Below are 24598 nucleotides of genomic sequence, written 5' to 3'. Positions count from 1 at the left end.
ATGATATATGTGTTTTATCCAGTCGTCCATCAAAATTTTCAGCTCATTTTACGGTATAAGACCAAAAATAAAGAAGATCCAAACCTCCGGTGGACCACGACACAAGATCCAAACTCGTTGGGGGTACAGACGCTTCGGATCAATACTATTTTCTTGTGGTGGGGCCCACCTCAATGTATGTGATAAATATCCACGCTGCTCATCCGTTTTTTGAGCTCATTTTATGGCATAGGCCAAAAAAATGAAGTAGATCCAAATATCATATGGGCCATACCACATGAAACACTGCTCATTTTATGATCGCCATTGAAATCATCACAGTGTCAATATCAACTTGATCAAAAAGTTTTGTGGCCCATACAAAGTATTTCATGGTCAATCACCTTTATCCATGTCTGTGTGATATTAACAGCAGTTTGGATGGTGAATAAACATTACGGTAGACCCTAGGAAAGTTTTAACGGTGGTAGTTCAATGAGATCATTATTTCTTGTGGTATAGCCCACCTAAGATTTGGAACTACATCATTTTTGGGCTCATGTCCTAAAATGATATAGAAAAATGAGTGGGCAATGTGGACACACAACACATATTTCAGTGGGCCCTACAGAAAAATCGAGACGAAACTGGTCCTTCAAGTGGATTTGGATTCAGTTGGTCGGTTTTAAAAAAGTTGCATGAGCCCCACCTTGATGCGTATGTTTTATCTATTTCCTCCGTTCACTTTATGACATCAATTTTGGGAATGATCCAAAAAATGAGACAGGTCTAAGTCTAAGGTGGCCCGCACCGGAGGTCATAGTAACCATTTAGTAATAATAAATAAATAAATAAATGAGCAGACTTTTGTTACAACCAGATCCATAGCTCAACTGGCAGACTGAGTGGAGATACCTTGCTTCAACCCTTGAGGTCTTGGTATCAATCCCTAGTGGGGGTAGCTAACATGATGTGTGTGTACTGACATGGGTGTGTACTAACAAACTAACTCAAAACAAAAAATTATATAAATAAAAAGCAGACCCCTAGTGGGGGTGGCTAACACGGAGTGTGTGTACTGACATGGGTGTGTACTAACAAACTAACTCAAAATTTTAAATAAATAAAAAGCGGACTTTTGTACCTAAACAAACTAAACCAAACTTGGGTACATCCAGTTCAACTCATCTGTCACAAATCCCAAGACACAGGAGAATTGGTGCCACGTATCTTAGCCAGTGATTTTCCTTTCCCATGGACGGTGTCTACACTGGGCTTACGCTTAAAACGACCTGAAAAAAATGGACAGCAGCCTGCGAAAAACACTTTTGTCAGTGTTGGCCCTAACACCTACATAAAGGCTTCTGCTAAGAATGGGGGATCCCCGTTGGTAACAACCATGGTAGTAATTGCAGAATTCTAGAATTCTATCGTAGGTAACAGCAAGCACAAGCACTTGATCAAAGGGGACCACTGCTTCTACTCCTCCACCGAGGAGGGGTTCGCAATGAGAAGCAAGGGATGTCTTGAACGGTGGGAGGTCACGGAGAGGGAGTTCCTATGCTAGCCATCTGTTTTGAGAGCTCATTTTAAAACGTGACAAGAAATGAGGTGGATCAAAAGGTCAAGTAAGCTATAAAAGTGGAAACAGTGGGGATTGAATGAAACATACGTCAGCCCACAAATGTTTAATACCAGGATAAGGTTTTCTTCTTCTTCTTCTTCTTCTTTTTATATATATTTTTATTTTTTCGAGTTCATCCCAATGAGAGTGACCTTATAAGTGGTTTGGATTGCATACAAACATAAAGGTGAATCCTAATAAGGTATCAACGGTATGCATTTATTTCCCCAGTTTTCCCTCTCATTTGGCGTCCATGAGCTTCAGAGTCACTTATTTTTTTGTCACATACTCTAAAAGAGCTTTTTCCGACGGTAAATCCCACCTTTTACGTACCATCTTTTCTGAATGCTCCCAAACTTTTTAAGACTAAGCTAATACGTACGGAAACACTATTTTCAAATAAAAATACCCTTGCATTTACGGTGGCACCGTGATATCCATAGTGCCACAATGGAACTCTGTGTTATCCACAATGGCACCATCCACTACGAAAAGAAAGTATAAAGAGCCGAACCGTAGCTGTTCCCAGGATACCCATTGTTTCATCACATTCGTAACCATTGGTTCTATGGCCACGGATCTAATCCACACCACCACATGAAGCAGTGGGGATTTAAAGCCTACCGTTCAAAGCTTCCTGGGGGCCACAAGTTTTGGATCAAGAAGATATTAATGTTTTCCTCTCGTACAGGTCTGTGGGACCCTATGAACAGGTTGGGTGATGACAAAACATCTTGTGGGCCTTAAGATAAATTTCAACGGTAAGAGTTTAATCCCCAACTCTTCATGTGGTGTGGTCCACTTGAGACTTCCGTATGCCTACTTTTTTGTCTAATGCCTTATTTAACAAAAGAGATAGACGTCAAAGATATAGATCACGGTGGACCCCACGGAGTTCTGGAAATGATTGTTGCATAATACCCAATCCGCGCTGGAACCTAGTTCGGAAGGAAACTCCCGGTGAGATAACTCACGTCCGGTATAGGCTGTAATCACAACTTTCTATTAATGTGAAGGGGGTAAGCGGATTGCGTACCGAGTAAACTTTGTGGGGTCCACCGTGATTTATGTATTTTATCCACGCCGTCCATCCATTTTATAAAATAATTTTAGCACTTCAACTTTAAAAAGAAGTGTATCCAAACCTTAAGAGGACCACACCATATGAAACAGTGTGAATTGAACATTTACCGTTGAAAATTTCTTGGGGGCCACAGAAGTTTTGGATCAAGTTTGTATTTGTTTTTTCACTTCATCCACGTCTGTGTGATCTTATGAACAGGTTGGATGAGAAATAAACATCACTGTGGGCCCTATAATAGTTTCAACGGTGGAAGTCATTATTCCAACTGTTTCTTATTTTATGGTCCACTTGATCTTTGGGTGTGCTTAAATTTTGGTCTCAACCCCTAGAATAAGATGAAAAAACGGATAAACATTATGAATAGACTAGATACAATCAAAGTGGGCCCAACAGAGTTCACTCAGCACGCTCTTAGCGTACTGAGTGATTCAGTAGGCAATCCGATTTTGTGAAGCGGACCCGGATTGCGTTAAGGTGGGGAAATCGGATTGCGGAGTTACTCAGTATACTTTTATCGTACTGAGTAAACTTAATTGGGCCCACTGTGAATTTATGTGGTTTATCCATACCGTCCATCCATTTTTACTCCTAATTTTAGGGGTTGATCTCAAAATTAAAGTAAATTCAATGCTCAAGTGGACCATTCCACGGGAAACAATGTGGAATAATGATTTCCACCATTGAAACCTTCCCAGGGTCTAAAGTAATGTTTATTTGTCATCCAACCTATTCATAAGATCACAAAGATATGGATGAAGAGAAACTACAAACATCATCTTGATCCAAAACTTCTTTGGCCTCCAAAAAATTTTTAGTGGTAGAGGTTCAATCAAACTGTTTCCTGTGGTGTGGTCCACTTGAGATTTAATTTACTTCTTTTTTGGGCTCACGCCTTAAAATTATCTATTAACATAGATTAACAGAGTAGATAAATTAAATAAATAATAGTGGACCCCATACAGTTTACTCAGTACGCTAAGGGTACTGAGTTACTTAGTACGCAATCGGCTTCCTAAGGTGGGTTCCACCGTGCTGTATGTGTTTTATCCATTCCGTACAACCATTTTACGAGCTCGTTTTAGGGCATGAACCCAAATTTTAAGCATGTTCAAACTTAATCAACACGTTTGATGAAACATTACGATGGGCCCTAGCTAATTTTTAACAGTAGGTGTTGAATCGTTACTGTTTCCTGTGTTATGGTCCACCTGTGATTTGGATCTGTCTCATTTTTTGGATCATGCCCTAAAACCAACTGGAAAAATGGATGGACGGCCTGCATGAAATACTTGCGTAAGCATGGCCCACACCCATGTCAGTACACACACTCCATGTTAGCCACTCCCGCTACGGATCGATACCAAGACCTCAAGTGTTGAAACGAGGTATCTCCACTCAGTCTGCCAGTTGAGCCATGGATTATTTCCCCAAATTTTTACTCTCGTATGACTGGCCTCTTTGAGTTTTCGATCCGCCTATCTGTAGTCGCATATCCTAAAATGAGATCACAAAATGAATGGACGGGGTGGATTTCTCATAAGCATCACGGTGGACCCCACCAAGCTTACCAGCGCAGCAACTTCCTGCGAAAGAAATCCCGCGTCCCTGGGAAGGATGGAAACGGATTGCGTAGTAACTCACTACCCTTAGGGCCTGTTTGGGCGGAGGGATTAGAAGGAACAAGGTGGGATGGGATTAAAAATATATAATTATTACCCATGGCAGGGATTGTCCCCTGTTGCCATGGGATAAGATCAATGCCATGATTTGTTGATAATACGGTGGTACATTAAATGGATATATCCACCATCATTTGAAATCACTAAGAATAACACACATGTTGTATCTAAACTATTCATTTGTTTTGTAACCTCATTTTATGGCATGAGCCTAAAAATGAGGTAGATCCAAAACTTATATGGCCCCAAGAAGTTTTCAACGGTAAGAATTCAATAAATATGTGGACGGTGTGGATATAGCCCACACATCATGATGGGACCTACACAACTAGCTAACATTGAGTGAAATTGGCACCGGACCCACTGCAATTCCATTTAACGTCCTTAGCGTACCTAGTAAACCCTTGCGTAGTAACTCACGTTGGCCAAATTGAGTTTATTCAGTACGATAAGAGCGTACTTGGTAACTCAGGACGCAATCCGATTTCGAGAAGGATACGGTGGGACGCGGATTGCGTCCTACCCCATACGGTAATCCGTCCGGGCGGCAGCTCTGTGGGGCTCACAGTGATGTAAGTGTTTATCCACGCCGTTCATCATTTTTCTCATATTATTTTAAGGTATGAGCCAAAAAATAAGGCAGGTCCAGGAATTAAGGGGACCACAAGGTGGACATTGAACTTCCACCATTAAAAACTTCAGAGAAGTTTCAGATCAAGCTGATTTTTGTGTTTTCAATTCATCCACGTCTACATGACCTTATTAATAGTTTGTACCGTAAAAAAAAACAGCACGGTGGCCCTTAGAAAGGTTTCAACGGTGGGTGTCATTATCACTGGAGCTTCCTTCCTTTGGTGTGGTCCACTGGATCTGTGGACATACTTCATTTTTAAGATCATACCTTAAAATGATATGAGAAAAGCGATGAACAGCGTGGATAAAACACTTACATCACGGTGGGCCCCACAGAGCCCCGCCCGGACGGATTAGGGTAGGACGCAATCCGCGTCCGATACGGTGTATATATTAGTCGTAGTCTCGTAGAAAAGGAAAGCTGTAAATCAACCTTTTCTTCTCCTTCCTTTCTACAGAGCTTTCCTTCAACTCTTTCCTTCCTTCCTTAGAGAGCTTACCACAAACATGGCCCGTGATCACACCATAAGTTGTAAGATTTCCGGCCAAATAAAGAAAAGTAATGAAACTCAAGAACCAATCGCAGCCATCGAAATTCGTCTGAAGAAGAAGCATCGTCGACTGCTAGATTTGTCCGGACATGATCTCACTTTTACAGTTGCCACTGACACGGAGATTCTGAACATAACGAAGTCCTTGTCAGTCGAGATGTCCAGCTTACTCATTCCACAGAACCTGCAGCTCTTCATTCCCACGATGCTTTCCGACCTAGAGTTATGTTCCTGTGCACTTGGAAATTTGAAAGAATCCATTGCCGTCTCTCTCCGTTCTATAGCAGAAGAGGTGGTTAGAAGGGGACGTTACTCGCTGCAGGTTGTATTGGAGATTGAACATCTTACGTCATCTTTCTACTTTGAAGATGAAGTGATCCATCAGGCTACTACAGACTCGATGGACATAAATGGGGACAGTGGAAGATTCGGCGGGACCCCTGCTTCAAGATCATCAATTGAGGAGGCTTTGAGAACAGAGAAGGTAGAAGAAAGAGATTGGATGGAGAATTGTAGAATTTGTTTGGATGAGTTTGGTGAAGGTATGGAAGTAAAGCGCATGCCTTGCTCGCATGTTTTCCACGGAGCTTGCATTACTCGATGGTTGAAGCAGAGTAACATGTGTCCTTTGTGCCGGGTTAGAGTTTGAGGAGGATATACATTATTTTTATTTTTATTTTCTATTTTTTTAATTTTTTAATTCTTTTATTTCTGATGATATATTTTGTATTTGAAACTACATTTGGAATGATGGAATCAGAATTCATTTATTATTTGATGATTCTTTCACTCTTGAAAGAGGCATCAGGTTGTTGTGACTCTAGTTTTATTGATGTGGATCAATAATTTTGGGGGCCATTTGTATGTGGGAGCCAATTAGGTGCAGCCCTTAACATGGGACCCACCTTGATTCATATATTCTATATTCAAGCCGTCCATTAGTTTTGCCATGTCATTTTAAAGCATTATCCTAAAAATGAAGCAAATCCAATTCTCAGGTGGATCATAGTGTTTGAATGCATTACCATTAAAAACTTCCTAGGCTCACTTTAATGTTTTCCTAATGTTTATTTTCCATCCAACATGTTGATAATTGATAATGTAAACTTAAGCCTGGATAAATGGGGGAAAAAAATAATGTGTATGATCCAAAACTTTTGTAGCTCATTAATGTTCATTTACCATTGTTTCCTATGGCACAGTCCAACTGAGAATTGGTTCTGCTTCATTTTTGGACTCATGCTCTAAAATTATATGATAAAAATAGATGGACAGCATGAATATAGAACATATGCATCAAGGTGGGCCCCATAATAAGGGCCACATCGCCTTGGGTGAGGAGGGGCCGCAGCTAGTTCTCTCCCTCAGTATTTAGAGGATTCCCAATATGTTGATGATGCACTCCCTCTATATTTAGAGGATTCTCAATTTGTAGATGATGCCCCAATCCGATTCTAATAGGTTTGTGTTCAATTTTTTGAACTCATTAATCTCATCTTTTGGGACCTGGTTTAATTCAGGTCGGGTCAGGTTCAGATAAGTAAGCATCAAATTGGACCCAATTAAAATAGAATTGGGTCTTGTCCGGTCTAGCTAAATTTAATAACAGCGTTGTATAAGTTAATTATATATCAATTATTTTAATAATGTAACAAGTCTTCCTTGGCCACAGGCATGTAAAAGAGACCATTATATACCATTTAGTCTTTCAATTATCACTTTTCTCAGTCCGGAAAAGGCACCGTCTGAAGAAGCTCCTTTCGTTACTATCTAGGGCTCGATCTAGTAAGGCGCCCCAATCGCGCAAGGGAGATGTTCTTAAATTGGAGCTTGCCCTTAGCCCACAACATTGTTCACTCAATGAAGAATGCCAGAGAAGCAAAAGACAAGTTTGAGTTTGAAACTAGACATAGCTAAGGCATACGGTAGGTTAGACAGGGTTTATTGATGGAAGTGCTTAAAAGCTTTGGCTTTGAGCAGTGGTAGTGCCTCTCCTGTTTCCCCTTCATCCATGTTTGTGTGAGCTTACGAACAGGTTGGACGACAAATAAATATCATTGTGGGCTCTTGGAAGGTTTCGAGGGTGGAAGTCATTATCCCACTGTTTCTGTGGTATGGCCAGCAATTTTGGCTCATGCCCTAAAATGGGAGGGTAAAACAGGATGGCATGCATAAGACAGATACATTACAGTGGGCCCTATAGAGTTTACTCAGTATGCAATCTGTGTCCTACATTACACAATCTAAACCATTAATCGTTAGATTTCTCTTAATCACAGGGATACATGCTTGGCAATGCTACATGAGTCAATCAGATAATGGTCTAACTATAAACACTTTATCTATACATGGTAAGTCACCATGAGCATGTCACCAGCACGATATCCTCCGATCAGCGATCTACCATGCTGAAATATACCATCTGAAACTTCCCACACTCAGCCAAACACGTATAGGTCGGGACGTTTTGTTGTGCCTGTCTGAAGATTCTGCTCTTAAATCCTCTAGCATGCTAAATGGGCATGCACTTTCCATCTCCGGTGTTGACAAGTCATCTCTGTTGCAACTAAGGCAGGGACTAACACTGTTTCTAGGCTGATAGTTGCAACTTATTTTATTAGAGAAAGAGTGCCAAGAGGACCGTCTCAACAATGAATACTACGACTTAAGCTCAAACAAAAAAGAAAAATTACATTCATCAAATCCCTTCTAGCAGAAAGCCCATCTATAGCATCTAGCTTCAACTTTCCAAAAACTTCTAAGCATTAACCTACTTTCGTTATAGAAGCATTGATTGTTCCTCTCCCCCAAAGAGCCTAAACTACTGCAAACATGGCTGGCCTCCGGACCATAATTCCTTTTTTACTGGATCTGCACCCATGCCATGCTAATAACAAGCCTTTTATTAACCCCGACGGCATCGACGGCATATTTTGCATGCATGTGACATAGGTACCTCACAAGCAAAAAGGCAATGGATAGACAAATGATTTACTGTCTCCATGTTTTGCATGCATGTGACATAGATACTGGGGATAACCATCTACCTCTTTTGAAGATTATCAATGGTAAGGACTTTATTTCTACCCCCAACCAGGCAAGAGCAGTATCCTTTGACCACGAGCTACTCCCTCCACAGAGATACCATCCTATAAAATGACCAAAGAGATAAGCCACCTGACTTATCTGTAAATTAGCAATTATTACTTTTTCATCCTCTTTGAAAAGTAGCATGTATTTCCGCTTTGAAAACCAGTCCAAAAGGAATTGTTTAGATGTGTGGGCCCCATCATGATATATATGATATATCCAATCCATCCATCTGTTTTAGTAGAACATTTTGAGGCACAAGGAGAAAAATGAGGCAGATCCAACACTCAGGTGGCCCACACCAAAGGAAATAGCAGCTCCATGATATTTTTAGCGGTAGGTGTTCGAATTCCTTTTTCCTATGGTGTGGTCCACTTGAGCTTTGGATCTTCCTCATTTTTTTTCTCATTCCCTAAATTCAGCTGGCATAACGGATGGACAGTGTGGATAAGCCACATACATCATGGTGGGTCCCTCACATATTTCACAGTGCCCTCTCTTTTAGCCTTAAAAAAGTAGGGGTCAAATCCAGCATGAACAATGCCCTAATTACTCGAGGAAATAATTATTACCCATTTACACGGGATTTGGAAAATCAAACAGCCTGTAGGAGTATGAAAAATGTCCCAAAGACCCATCAAAAGCCGAACCAAGCCTTCTACATCATCATTCAATAAATTTATCCGACAAAGGGGAGCCAAACCACATCATTACTCAAAATAGTAAAGCAACGGATATATAGGCATGTTCACCTCCGGAGCTAGTTTTACTAACCTTGGGAATTCTGTAAAAAGCAGCCCATCTCCTAACCATACATCTTCCTAGAAATATACCATACTTGCTGACAATCACATCTTTCCGTAAGCTCCCTTATTCCATCCCAAATCTCACGACCATTTGCTTCAAGAGATGAAATTTGTACTCTCCAACTTTTTTCTTCTTTTTTTCTTTTCTTTTTTTTTTTTTTTTTTTTTTTTTTAAACACACGCACACACACCCCACACACTCACGCTAGTGGAATTTCACCACCTATGGATACTCGAACCCTTGACCGGGTGTTGAAACTCCTGAGAGTCTACCACCCAAGTAAGAGTAAGGATCCAATTTGTACTCTCCAACTTCCTAATACCAACTCCCTCTTTCCCGTAAGGCTTGTACACCTCAGCCCACATTAATAGATATAATTTTTTATTCTCTTCCACACTACAAAAAAATCTCACCTCAAATTTTCTAGCCTATCCATAACAGACTTCGGTCACTTAAAAAGAAACATGAAATAGTTTAGAATATTCGACAAAGCTTTTTTGATAGGAAGCGGATTGCGTCCTACCCCCGCCAAGGCTCTATGAGGTCCACCGTGATTTAAGGGTTTTATCCACGCCGTTAATAACTTTCTCAGATAATTTTATGGCATGATCCAGAAAATTAAGCAGATCCAGATCTCCAGTGGACCACACAAAAGGAAGCAATGGTGATAATGACATCCACCATTGAAACCTCTCTAAGGGCCACTTTGATGTTTTTTTACCATCCAACTTATTCATAAGGTCATGTAAACCTGGATGAAGTGAAAACACAAATATCAGCTTAATCCGAAACTTCTGAAGCTCCCAAGAAGTTTTTAATGGTGGTCATTCAATCCCCACTTTGTGGTCCACTTGAGCCTTGATTCTACCTCATTTTTTGTTTCATGACATAAAATGATCTTTAAATAGTGATGGATGGAGTGGATAATACTTTTACTTCACGGTGGCCCCCACAGAGCTCTACCCAGACAGATTACCGTCCGGGTGGGGGTAGGACGCAATCCGCTTCCTCTTTGATAATATTGTTGTCCCAAAGGTGGTTCATGGATCTACCCTCACATAATAGGAGACCGAGTACAAAGACAGAAAAGAGCTTGTTGCATCCAAAACCTACACTAGCCTCACCACCTTCTCCTTGGGAATTCTAAGCCCACTTTTCTTCCACCTTCAAGCCCAACACCATTTTCACTCCTTCCTTGGATACTGTTGTTTGCTAGCTTGGTTTAGATCTTGCGTTCAAATCACGCTGCTCGAACCTTTTCTTTCTCAGAGGTTTCTTGACTTGACAAGTCCAACCAGGTCTAAGCCAAAATAAATTGCTTAGCGAGTTTCACAATAACTTGACTGAGCAGCTAGCTAAAGTACAGTTAGTGCCACATGGCGAGTGGCACCATGGGTGTTTTTTCATCCTTCACTTTTGCTCCATCTTTAGAGGGAGGCTTCTCCCACACATGGACGACCTTAGTCCTCCGAAGCTACTTTGTAGTTTTCCATTCTCTCTGATTTAGGCTTTGGAGTGGGCTTGGGCCAAAATAGGTTTACAGACTTGGCTTGACAACGTGAGTTGACTGGGTTGGATATGTGGGCTGATTGGCTAAGTTGACTCAAGGTTTAACTCTATAGGTTAGGTTTATCCTAAAGTATGGCTTCACGACCAGGTTTAGGGTTTTGTCGAGTTAATGTGACTGGGTTAACTGGGTTTGGTTGGTTCTTAGTGTCGGATGTGGATTAAGGTCTGGATTAGGGTTTAGGGTTTGGATTCAAGTTTGGCTTAGGGTTATGAATATGGGTTAGGATTTTTATTCAATCTTTATCGAACTTATCAGCCTGAGGTGAGGTGTCTACAGATGCTCCTCTTTGGCAGAGGTTGTGTACAACTGAATGCCAAAGCGAGTCGACACCCCGCCCTCCGTAATCATATTAAAATATTGTCTACACTCATTGTCTGCCTTTGTATCAGAGTTAGTTTATTCTTCGAAAGTATATGACTTGCACATATCATGGGGGTTTAGGAAAAATGTTGTACTTGTCCCCGTGCTTTCTTTGGCTTTATGTCCAACCAATCGCAACCTTTTCGCTCATGACCAGTGTTAATATCGGAAAAACATAGTAAAGTAGAGCTCTTGCACTTTCTGTGGCCTTACAAGCATACTGTCTAGAACTAAAATGTATGTTGCTTCCTAGATCACCCCAGGAGTACTTGTTTCCTTCAATTATCAAAGTAGTTAGCTTATCTTGCGCTTTTTGAAGCCTTATGGGGATCTCACTACACCAACTTAAACTCAATCAAGATACGCAAATATCCAAGACTAGATATCTGCAGGTGATCCTTTTTCGCGTAGTCTGTTGGTTTTGATACTTAGATTACAATTTGTCTCTTACACCTTTTCAAATGGTTTCTTCTGATTAGGACTTAGCCTATCATCCATTCATAACATTAATATTTAGTATGATTGTTATATCACTCAAAGTTCAAACTGACCATTCTTTGTGTGCATGCAAATCTAACAGTTCTAGGAAAACCGAGAATCGTCGTATCTTATTTACTTTTGCGCTGGACACCAACCAGAAACATGGAAGATCTCTTAGTGCCTCAAAAGCCTGACGCTCTTTTAATGTTTTTTGTTATGAAAGTCACCCCACACTTGGGAGTAAGACTCCGTGGGGATTTTTAATGCATATGATTTTTGTAAATGTCATCCAGCCCACATGATTTCTCTACTAGGGATACCTGCAGGATTTTCAGAGAACTGATTTTTATTAAAAATATGCAAAAGAATGATCCATCTTTCCATGGTCAGCAGCTGAGTTAAGAATTTAGATCTACGGGGGATGATAATTTGGATATGACAATTCAATTTGCTTTCCTCTTATCCCAACCATGATCAAGATCGGTTGGGCAGCCATGTTCAAGATTCTAATCTATCAATTAGTTCCATCATCTCAATTATGTAGTGTTACTCATTGGGGAGAATTAAGATTTAGAACTCTGCTGGGGATTTTTTTGAACCTTTCGTGGGTTCTCTGCTAGGGGTATATTTTCGAATTTTTTTTTTGTTTTTTTTAATGCTCTGATCCATCGAATTTGTGAACTCAATAGTCATGATTGATACCAGTTTCTATTGGAATATTTTTGTGATTTTTAAAAATGATCCAATTCATCGGATTGCAAAATCGACGGTTGCAAATGTATAGCAAAACAAAACACAACACAACAAGGGGTCTGGTAGAAAACCACGTTTAGGCATCAAGCACCCCTTTTGAGGGGGGGCGCCCAAACAGGCACTTAAAGAGGCTCTAGCTCTTCACCTAAACATTGAGATCTCAGGTTCATGCCCAAATTACCTGCCAAAACAAGTGTCTGTCGCTGCAAAAGCAAATCCCACCAAAGGGTCATCCAGTGACTGTGATTCTTAGACCATGCCCTTCGTGAGTGGTATCTAGACCAACATACATGCATGCTATGTGTAGAAAAGATACGTCCATGAGTATGATACATCACCGTCCACTAGCAAATGATATAATTCCTGCAATGAAGTAATGAAAATAACACAACCATGGGGAAAAAAAGAGTACAAAGAACAGCTTCTGTTTATATTTAATAAAAGCCCTAAAGTATAAAGAAGCATCCGCAGGAAAATAGGTTCTTGGGAAGCAAGAAGAGAGATACCTCCAGATGACTCTGCTTGCTTTGCGTGGTTGTTGCTATAACCTCATCTCTTCCCTCTTGAAGGTCATATGTGGAATACCAAGGGGCAAGCACAACACACAAGGGAGGGAGTCGACTATGCTGTTCCAAATTTAGCAGGGTTAGGCTTTTTACCATGGTGAACCATGCACCCATCTTTGATTTTCTTTAACACCGTTATGTCAGAATGGAAAGAAGAAAAGATAAAAATGATACTAGCTTCCACCCAAATAGGTATATCTCGGGACTCTGATCTCAGCTCTGCCAGGAGACCAAAACTTTTCATGCCTAGCCAATGAACTCCACATCAAACAGAAGGACCGAGTCTGGAGGAATGATACAGGAACCTGCACCATGCAATGTAGACTGTGAATGCTGAAGATCTCAAGAGCCTAGCATGCTCATCGATTCTCTACATATTGATGCAAGGAGGTTGTACGATGTTCAATCAAGACAACAAGCACTTTTTCATTCAACCCAGCAACGTTACAGGTGAAGCCACCTTCCCTGGGTGACCAGAGCCATTGATGCAGTGGCCCGACAATGAAAGTGGAAAATTACCAATGGTATGCATATAATAGGGTCCAAATGGAGAACTAGGATTTTCTGATGGGAGGATATTAGGATCTCTCTCATCCACAATTAGGCCTACCATATGAAGAATATGATAACCAAAGGAGCCCCATGTATGAAATGTGTTAAGCCAAATAAAAGCATGATCAAGCATTATGTATTTCCTCTAAATGGAAATCCTCGGAACACACTCATTGCATACACCCGGATCCATAGCTCAACTGGCAGACTGAATGGAGATACCTCATTTCAACACTTGAGGTCTTGGCATCAATCCCCAGCGGGGATGGCTAACATGGAGTGTGTGTACTGACATGGGTGTGTACTAACAAGCTAACTAACAAGCTAAAAAAAAAAAAAAAAAACACTCATTGCATCTGTAATTACATGCAAACATAGATATATTGTCAGCAAGGACCAATCTACCATCATGGATCTCCCCATTGTGTCCCATGTGCGAGTTGGTCTAATGATGTGAACCATCTATCTTCTGGGTGCTACCTAGATGAGTTACTAATGCAGGGGCATTTTCACACCGGGCTCGAGTGAGGTAGCCCGTGGGATGCGGGGACACACTCGAGGTGAGCGACCCATGTGATTTGGGACCCACGGGGGAGGTCTCGTGTTCGAGACTCCTCACCGGGGGTGATTAATGCAAGGGCATTTCACATCATGCTCAAGTGGGGTAGCTCGTGGGATGCGGGGACACGCTCGGGGTGGGCGGTCCATGTGATTTGGGGCCCACGGGGGTAGTCTCGTGTACGAGACTCCTCACCGGGGGTGATTAATGCAGGGGCATTTCACACCGGGCTCAAGTGGGGTAGCCCGTGGGATGCGGAGACACATTCGGGGTGGGCGGCCCATGTGATTTGTGGCCCACGAGGGGTGTTCAGCCAAGGTCCTAACCAGTGTGATGTGAGGCCTGGGCTATGAGATAAAGAGATTAATTCGCTATACTCTAACAGTTCGAGCTTTTAGAGCAAGTGGTTAATTGTCCTACATCAGCTACATTAGAAACTTACATTTTACGGATCATTCTGACCATTGTTGTGCATATCTGAATGTGGAACATTAAAAAGGAAGTTTCAATGGCTCACAAAAAAGTGCACAAATCAACGGGCAGGATCATCCTTTCATCATAATAATTGGAGCAAATGCCATTCAAAATAGTGCCTCTAGGATGGATGGTTATAACAATCAAACCTTCTCTGCATGTTGCCTCATGGAGTAATAGATGTTGGTCCTCATAAGTCATGACATAGGAAAGAGAACTGATTTTTCAAGACAAGAGAACAGGAAAATTAAATGTAGAAGCAACACAATTAAGGCCTAAAAAAAGAGAGAAAAATCACCTCCTTTGCACCCTGCACCTCTGATACCATATCCAAGTTCTGGAGGAAGCTTTAATGTACGTTTCCCACCTAAAGAATATTCAAATAGCTTAATAATCACTTAACACTTTCACTAGAGAATGACATGGTCAAAAGTATAATCACATGTTTGCATACCAGCAAGCATGGGTGGAATTCCATCGCCACCCAATATACCCTGATCCCACCCTTTAATTACCTGCATATATTGTTCGCAAGGGACACAGAAGAGCAATCAGTTCTAACAAATTGGCTCAAAATTGATGCATTCCAGAGCAATCATCCCACTAATGCACATCCCTAAGCATTTGATACCATTCCCCTAAGTAATTTTAAGAAAATTTTAAACTAAATTTGGACGAATAGTGTACCGATTTGACGGACAACTCGAATGCCCCCAAATGGACCCCAAAATCATACAATCTATAGAACTCATCCCACTAATGCATATCTTTATGCATTTAACATCATTCCCCCAAGAAATTTTAGGAAAATTTTGAAATTAAATTCAGATGAACAGTGTAGTTTATTAAAGGGACCACTCAAATGCCCCGAAATTCATGCAATATGTGGCACTCATTCCACTAATCCATATTCGTAAGCATTTGGCATCCTTCCCCCAAGTAATTATAAGATAATTAAAATTAAACTAAGATGAACAATGTCACTGATTTGGGGGACCATATGAATGACCCTAAATCGACCCCAAATTCATGCAATCTATAGCACTCATCTCACTAATGCATATCCCTGAGCATTTGACATGATACCGCAAAAGAAATTTTAAGAAAACAATTGAAATTAAATCAGATTAATAGTGTTGTTGATTTGGGGAACCACCTAAATGCCCCCAAAATCTACCCGAAGTTCATACAACGTATGGTACTCATTCCACTAATCCACATTCATAAATATTTGACATCATTCCACCCAAGTACTTATAAGACAATTAAAATTAAACTCGGATGAATAAAGTTGCCGATTTGGGGTCAAAAGACCCTAAATCAATTACAAATTCATGCAATTTATAGCTTATCTCACTAATGCATATCCCTAAGCATTTGATATCTTTCCCCCAAAGAAATTTGAAGAAAATTTTGAAATTGAATCAGATGAATAGTGTGGTTGCTTTGGGGAACCGCTCGAGTGCTCCCAAATCTACCCAAAATTCATGCAATCCAGGGCACTCATCCCACCAATCCATATGCATTTAACATTATTCCCCCAAATCCACTCGATATTCTATACAATCTGACATTATAAGACAAAATTAAAATTAAAATTAAACTTGGAAGAAATATGTCGTTGATTTTGGAGACCGCTTGAATGACTCTAAATCGGCCTCAAATTCATGCAATCGACAGCACTCATCCAAGTATTTGGCATCAATGCTTCCAAGTAATTATAAGAAAAAATTGAAATTACATTTCAATGAATAGTGCTACCGATATGGGAAAACACTTGAATGCCCCAAATCAGCCCCAAATTCAGTCAATCTATAGCACTCATCCTACTAATACATATCCTTAAGCATTTGACATCATTGCCTCCAAGAAATTTTAAGAAAAAGTTAAAATTAAATTCAAATGAATTGTATCGACAATTTGGAGCACCATTTGAATGCCTCCAAATCAGCCTAAAATTCGTACAATCTATGGCACTCAGCCTACTAATGCATATCCCTAAGCACTGGGCATTATTCCTCCAAGTAATTATAAGAGAAAATTGAAATTAAATTCGAATTGATAGTGTCGACGATTTGGGGGACCACTAGAATGCCCCAAATTCAAGCCAAAATCCATGTACTATAACATTAATCCCACTAATACATTTCCCTAAACACTTGACATCATACCCCCCAAGTAATTATAAGAAAAATAAATAAAATTAATTTGGATAAGAAGTGCCGCCAATTTGGGAGCCCACTCAAGTGCCCCCCAATCAGCCCATTCATACAATCTATGGCACTCATTCCACTAATGTGCCGATTTTGGGGGCTACTCAATGCCCCTAAATTGGCCCCAAAATCATGTAATCTATAGCACTAATCTCGTTATTGCATATCCCTAAGAATTTAACATCATTCCCCCAAGTAATTAGAGGAAAAAGTTGAAATTAAATTTGGATAACTAGTGCCACCGATTTTTAGGACTAGGAGCACTCGAATGCCGCAAAATTGGCTCCAAATTCAAGCAATCTATGGCACTCATCCCACTAATGCATATCCCTAAGAGTTTGACATCATTCCGCCTAAGTAATACAAAGAAAAAATTGAAAATTAAATTTGGTGCTATTCATTCGAAAAAATGGTTGAAATTTAAAATAAATCCCAAAAAATAGAAAATCAAATGAAAAACTCAGATTTATTCCATGCACGTGTGGATATAAAGAGTATATATGAATTTCACCAATCCATGCTCCAACCAAAAGCTTCAAATTTTTCTGACATATATATATATAAACAGCGAGAATATAAAAAGAATGAAAATTTCAAAAAAAATGGCCAAATTTACCATAAATCTAGTAAGATCTAATCAATTTGGTGATATAATGTTGAATATAAACATTTCCAACAAAGAAAAGAACAAATACATGAATTTTTACCAATCTTTTCGAATTTCCCCGAACTCGGTCCTCGAAGCTTCAATTCTTCCAAAACGGCTAGATATTGTGTTTTAATCTTGATAGATTGCACAAAGGTGGTTCAAACTAACTTAGAAACACTCAAAAAAATTTGCAACTTGCTTTCTTTGTACGCTTGTTTAGTATTGTGTGTTACCGTCAAAGGTTTTTCAAATGCCGTTTTATGGGTGGCACTTGCTAAGGTGTAGTGTGAGGCCTAGCCGTGTTGGCATGTGTATCGGTAATCATGTATTGATGGGTTCCGGCAGAACTATTCGAACGTGACCCTTCATGTGTGTGGGTACTTCGTCTTTAGTTGTTTGCCCGGAAATTGCCCATCCATGACCCTACTTTGCTTGCTCAATTAGGGTGTGCATGTAATAGTTGGGCTCAATACTAGGTGGAACCGTGTTGGCATATAAGCGGTAAAAATCTAAGTCTTTGCGACATCAAGTTCTACGAGCTCAAGTAAAAGAGGGAGTTTGACTTTTAATGGGAAGCTGATGGTTAAACATTTTCCCAATCTACCATTTAAAAGCAGATCCTAAAGTGTTATGGTGATGATGATGATGACCGTTGAAGTGATCTCTTCTACGGAAACAATGTCACAGGCCCTGATGGCTTCACAATGGCTTTCAACCATAGTCTTTGGGAAGTGAACAGAATTGATCTTATGGATGTATTTAGCAAGTTCTTTGCAAAGAACTCACAAGGGAGCTCATTCACATTTATCATGCTGATTCCCAAAGTTGAGAGAGCAGCAGAAATCACCAATTTTTGGCCTATAAGCTTATTTGGAAGCTCATATTAAATCTTCACAAAAGTTCTCTGAAATAGGCTCGATGGAATTCATTATTTCCCCATCCCAAGGAGCATTTGTGTAGGGAAGATGCCATCCTCATTGCCAAAGAATGTATACACTCTATAAGAAGCAGAAATTTGCCAGGTAATGATAGGGTTAATTGGTTATTCCTATTATACTTGTTCTAAAGGATGGGATTTGGTATGAAATGGATAAATAGAAGCTTGCATCACGTCTACTTATTCTTCCATCCTAGTGTTCAAAATATCGTTATCATTACATGTATTGTAGACCTGGGATATGGAAACATGTATTGATATCATCAATAGTATAGCGGATATAGGGGAATGTATCATTGTCTAAGGGAAACATTGAGGAAACATTAGGAAAAAGGTAGAATTTTTTAATGAAACTTCAGGAGATACTAAAAGACACATGATTACACACTCAGGATTCAAAATATTACAAAAAACAACGATAGATGATAGGTTGCTAGAGCTTTGCTAAGCCTACACGTGTACGAGTTAGTCAATGCACACGCCAATATGGCAGACAGGTGAAATATCCAAGCCATCCAGCCAGTGGACCTCACCGTGTAGATGTCACTGCCCAATTATAAATAAGATGACAGTTTACAAAACTTTGTATGATTTTTTTGCAATCTTACATATGGCTGGCTTGGATATTTCACACGTACGCCTTGCTAACAGTGGTGTGAAAATACATGGAAAAAAAATTTCCAAAATTATTATAATGCTCGCATTTCTAACATATTATTCATTTATGATTGCTAAAAATATTTGAAAAAAAAAATCAACAAAAAAGGACTTTTACCTACTCTTTGATTTTCCCCAAAAATGCATTCAGTCCTATTCATCAATTCAAACCCAAATAATGTAAGCTTTGATTCCAACAAAAATCTGGTTGGAAATGGCTATTGAACAATCCCTACACACGAAGGTATCCGGAAAAGGTAGGGAACGAGGGAAAAATGCGCAATGCGCCATCATTTTCTTGAAACAAACCAATATGATGATACGAACCCATATCCAATGTTCAAAGTATCAGTATCACTACAAGTTTCGCTAGCTAGGGATACAGAAACTATATCGATATCGCCGATAATATCATTGATAACTAGAAATGCGGGGAAACATAGAAGAAACAGTGGAATTTTCAACAAAACTTTAGGAGATGTTAAAATGTACATATTTGCATAATTAGAAATAAAAAATTTGCAAAAAAAAAAATAAAAAATGCATGCATAACAAGTTTCCATTTAATGGGACCTTAAAAGCATGTACTGTTGTAAGAAATTAGTCCAACCATCCCCTCCGGCATATTTAACCATCCGACCTTCCATCCAAACATCCATCGATATTGTAAAATATCAACAACACGTGATATTTCACCAAGAAATCATCAACAATTGAAAAGGAAAAGAAAGATTGTGGTCTCAATATCTCGCATGTTGCGATATTGATAATATAGAGATATTGTCAATATTATCAATGACAAATTGAACACTACATACAACCATGTGCCCATGAAAAAAAAAATGAATTTTTTTTCTAATAAACAAAATTTTGATGATATCAATACATTAGCGATATTATTAAAATATCATTAATACACTTATGATACAAGCATTACCTAGAATTTACATAGTCGAAAATATTGCCGATACATTGGCGATATTGATGCATTGCCAATACAAGCGACACCTAGAATTTACATTGAAAATATTGACGATTACATTAGCGATATTGATACGTTGGCAATACTTAGCGATACATTGCTAATACCTAGAATTTCAGATACTACCAGCATTGTCGGTATCGCTACTAGTGTTATCGGTATCACTGAGCTAGAGATAAAGATAATATCAGAGATATTTCAATAATATCGGAGATAATTCAAACACTGCCCATATCACGTATCATACAGTGCCGATACGAATACAATACAGCCATGTATCGACCAATATGATACCAATTTTCATATTCATGTCCACATAGGAAAAAGGATTTCCTGGTATTTACCCTTTGGTATCAATAAATGCCTTGGTACATGCTTTGGTTAAATATTCCTACGAACCAGCCTAAGAAAAGGAGATGTGATCTCACTTTCATAGAATTCTTTGTGATACCGAAATAGTTATGGTGGTGGAACTCATTGACCTTTTTATATAGGTGAGCAATATTTCCTTTTGATGAAGATGAGATGGTTGGGTCTTCATCTCACAACGGTTTGCTTCCGGCCAAATCAGATCTTAAGGCCTTCTACCCACAACCTCCTACTAATCATCCAAAGTCTAGGATACGGAGCCCTGGCAATCACTACAGTAGACAATCTTCAAAAGAGAAATTGGCACAAGACTAATTTTTTGACATGATGCGCAAAAGGAATGAGGAATCAGTGGATCACCTTGTTACTGAGTGTTAAGCATAGAAGATTTGGTCTAACTTTTCTAGGTTATCTAGGGCCATTTGGGTCTTTTCAGGTTCCATATTTGGAATCACAGAGGGTTGGACCAAATGAACCTTTCAAGCCTCAAGGCATAGCTCTTTGAAAGATGTTTCCCCATGCTAATGTAGGGAATCTCAAATGAAAGAAATAAAAGAATTTTTAAACGTAAGGAACCATTTCCATCATCCTTAGTCACCAACATTACAGTTTCCATAGCCTCTTCAAGTACCTCTATGTATATCTTCTAGGGGATCCATTTATCTAAGCTCCTTCCTGAATGGAAACGGTGAATTGGCAGATAAAGCAAGAACCTACAAGCATTTAGAGTTGGCTCTCCCCACCCCCTAGGAGCTGCAAACTCAATATCTCATGGACACTATTTTTTTTAAAACTAAAATGACATTAGAATGCATTGTCGTTATTCATCTATTACCTTTACTGAGGTCCCAACCGATGCCGATCCTTGCAAAGGAGTCCATAGAGCTCATCTTTGTACAAGGGACTCTTGTCCATTGTCTTGATGGATCTTTTTTGCATTAATTTAAGTTATTAGTCAAAAAAAAACAACCATTGTTTATTAGGACTTTGTAGAGAACTTCAATTGATATGATTTACTCATCAAGTGTTAGCTACAAGTGATTATTCAACCACCCTTTGTTATAATTGGATTTTGCTCTAGTCATGGTATCCATAACGGCCATTACGGAGCCGTTTGCCCAAACCCGAGACGAGTGAAGAGACATGATTTATATTCATTTAAGTGAGAGAAACCATATGATTCTTGACCTGGAGATACGTTGCAATTTTTTAGCTTGTACAGGGGGAGCCCATGGTTTAGAGATTCATACCAATGGTTTGATGGACCTCAAAATGGACGGACCACATGCCCAAAATCACCTGAACTAGACAACCCCAGCCATCCAACCTTGTTATTTTTCAATTGAATGACCTCTGCTGCTTAATCTCTACCGGCATCAATCGAACAGTTGGAGCAGTCCAATCAAGGAGATTTACAAGGTCAATCCAGTATGCCTATCACATCAATGATCTGAATCAATGGACCACAGGCCACACTTCTACAACCGAAGAATGTTCAGTGAGACATGGAGCCCACTTGTACAAATTGAAGACATGGCCCATCCACAGTGCACCCATCAAATAACTCTTGAAATATAAGCAGCACAAAAAGGAGGAGAGAATCTACCTCACCAACGCCTACACGAAATGTTAAAGGCTTTCCACGTTGATAGCTGCTATCAAATACTTTCCCATTCTCCAACTTCCCAACATAATGTGCCTTCAGATTCATTCATCCAAACGGAAGAAAACAACATCATACCAAAAAAAAAAATCAGACTTTCAAAATCAGGCTAACATAAAATCCTTAGCCTCAAGTACCTCAAATGTCCATTCGATCCAGCACTCTAGTGGGCCTCGCATATGTGAGATGGACCAAAAATCCACCCCACCCAACAATCACATCCATCCAATCAGTGAAAATTCTCCCACTGCCTTGTTTTAACCATCCATTTGCAGGCAAATATTGTAATGCGGGGGCATTTTCACACTGGGCTCAAGTGGAGTAGCCTATGAAATGCGAGGACACACTTGAGGTGGGTGGCCCATGTGAAGTGGGTGGCTTGAGTGAAGCAGAACCCATGTAAAGTGAGGCCCACAAGGGGGGGGGTTCGGCCGAGGTCCTAACCCATGCAATGTGGGGCCTGGGCTATGAGATAAATGGATTAATTCGCCAAGCTCTTTCAGTTCGATCCTTTTGAGCAAGTGGTTAATTGTCCTGCATCATATTGGATGGTTAAGATTGTCCAGCGAGGGGCCTCCATTCAAGAATCACCTATTCATGACAGGTCCCAATTTTCAGTAATCCAGATTGGTCATCTGTGGGCCCCACAGATGTGGGAAGGACCAAAAATCTCCTCCATCAAACAATCACATCTATCCTATTGGTGGACATTTTCCTATTGCCCCAATTGAATAGAGGTTTGGATTAGGTGAGGACAAGGTAACAGCTTGGCAGGTGAGGCCCTAGACCGTGGGGCCCACCCTGATATATGTGTTGTATATCCACACCGTCCATCCGTTAATCCAGCTCATTAACCAGATCCAAATCTCATGTGGACCACACCACAGGAAACAGTGCTGATTGACCATTAAAAACTTCTTATGGGCCACAAAAGTCGTCAATCAGCACTGTTTCCTATGGTGTGGTCCACCTGAGATTTGGATCTGCTTCATTTTTGGGCTCATGCCTCAAATGAGCTCGAAAAATGGATGGACAGCATGGATATACAACACATACATCAAGGTGGGCCCCACGGTCAGGGGCCTCACCCACTAAGCTGTTACCCCACCCTCACCCAATCCGCGCCCATTGAACAGACCATCCATGGTGGGCCCCAGCAGACAACAGCTTCACATTCCTGCAATGAAGTTGCCATTCCGGCAGAGCAATAGCAATGCATAATTTCCTTTCAGAATTCGGGGAAGGGGAATGTAAACCCCATGCGCACGTTAGAAAAGATGAGATTTTTTTTCATCGAACACTAGATAACTACATTTCTATATACCTTTATGAGCTGGCCTTTGGTAGCTTCGGGTCCGGACCCGACGAATCGGTCACAGAAGGCAAGACCCGAAGGAGCGACGGTGAGTGCGCACTGCGCCTCTTCTGCGGCGACCTCCTGCGTTGGCCGGAGTGCATCGAGAAGGCCTAAAGAGAAGGCCAGTCCCATCGCCTCTCTTCTCGTAAAACCCCTCAAAGCCATCTTCTTCTTTTTCTGGTTGTGGTTGTCGTCATGGTCGTCGCTCGCCAGGGAGCAGGAGAGAGTGGTCCTTGTTCCGGTGGGCCATTGCTTGGGATGAACGGTCGAGATTCGTGATCGACTAGATGGGTTGGGGAATTGATAAGATCCCAGCAAGAAAGCCGACGTGTTGCTGCTGCTCATCTCTCTCTCTCTCTACTCTCCAACCAAATTCAAAAGATAGACAAGGAGGAGATATGAGTTTGTTTGGCCGTCTGTCGCGACTGAGGATGAGGGTCTGTCGCCATCATCTGGGACACGTGATGAGATGGTCCAGTTATTTGAACCGTCAATCTTCTCTTTACAACTATTAAAAAACTATTAACCCATAATTACACTTTAATGATGATGCACACATTTGATTTTCATATTTGACTTTCAGCCATTAAAATTTTTCTTTTCATTGTTCTAATAATAATCGTCCTTTCAGAAAACGCTTCGTTGAGAGGCACTTAGAGTGCAGAATCTGGACTATGGACGGTTCTGATCATTATAATACTAAGAATTCTGGGCCCAATGGCAGTGACAAACGTTGATCCTGAAGACGACGGAGACAAAACGGACGCCAGAGAGGGGGAGTGGATGGGAAACGGATCGGCCACTACCCCTGCCACCAGCCGATGGCTGATGGTCGGTGCTCTGTGGGCCCCACCATGATGTATGTGTTTCATCCATGCCGTCCATATATTTTTAAAGATCATTTTATGATTTAAAACAAAAAATAAGATATATCCCAATCTCAAGTGGACCACATTACAGGAAATTGTGTTGAATGAGCATAGACCATTAAAAACTTTTTTTAGGGCCAT

General features: G+C 40.3%; 2 protein-coding genes across 3 annotated transcripts; one reads left to right on the top strand and one right to left on the bottom strand.

Moving 5' to 3' along the window:
* Positions 1-5506: 5506 nt before the first annotated feature.
* Positions 5507-6199, top strand: LOC131219999 (E3 ubiquitin-protein ligase MBR1-like). The gene has a single exon (XM_058214977.1). The coding sequence runs from the start codon at positions 5507-5509 to the stop codon at positions 6197-6199; it is 693 nt and encodes a 230-aa protein (XP_058070960.1).
* A 6820-nt stretch (positions 6200-13019) lies between these two features.
* LOC131221154 (peptidyl-prolyl cis-trans isomerase FKBP13, chloroplastic-like) lies at positions 13020-23974 on the bottom strand. 2 transcript variants are annotated; one of them, XM_058216303.1, is made up of 6 exons: positions 23556-23974; positions 22175-22267; positions 15216-15276; positions 15060-15128; positions 14911-14978; positions 13020-13481 (listed from the first exon to the last, which is right to left on the bottom strand). In XM_058216303.1, the coding sequence occupies exons 1-5, from the start codon at positions 23931-23933 to the stop codon at positions 14959-14961; spliced, it is 621 nt and encodes a 206-aa protein (XP_058072286.1). In that variant the 5' UTR covers positions 23934-23974; the 3' UTR covers positions 13020-13481; positions 14911-14958. The 2 variants fall into 2 exon arrangements, with proteins under 2 accessions (XP_058072286.1, XP_058072285.1); XM_058216302.1 differs by lacking the exon at positions 14911-14978.
* Between the last annotated feature and the right edge of the window lie 624 nt (positions 23975-24598).

This window comes from Magnolia sinica, chromosome 12, assembly GCF_029962835.1.
Source record: "Magnolia sinica isolate HGM2019 chromosome 12, MsV1, whole genome shotgun sequence".
In the NCBI taxonomy this organism is placed as follows: Eukaryota; Viridiplantae; Streptophyta; class Magnoliopsida; order Magnoliales; family Magnoliaceae; genus Magnolia; species Magnolia sinica.
This window is presented reverse-complemented; position numbering and strand designations above follow the sequence as displayed.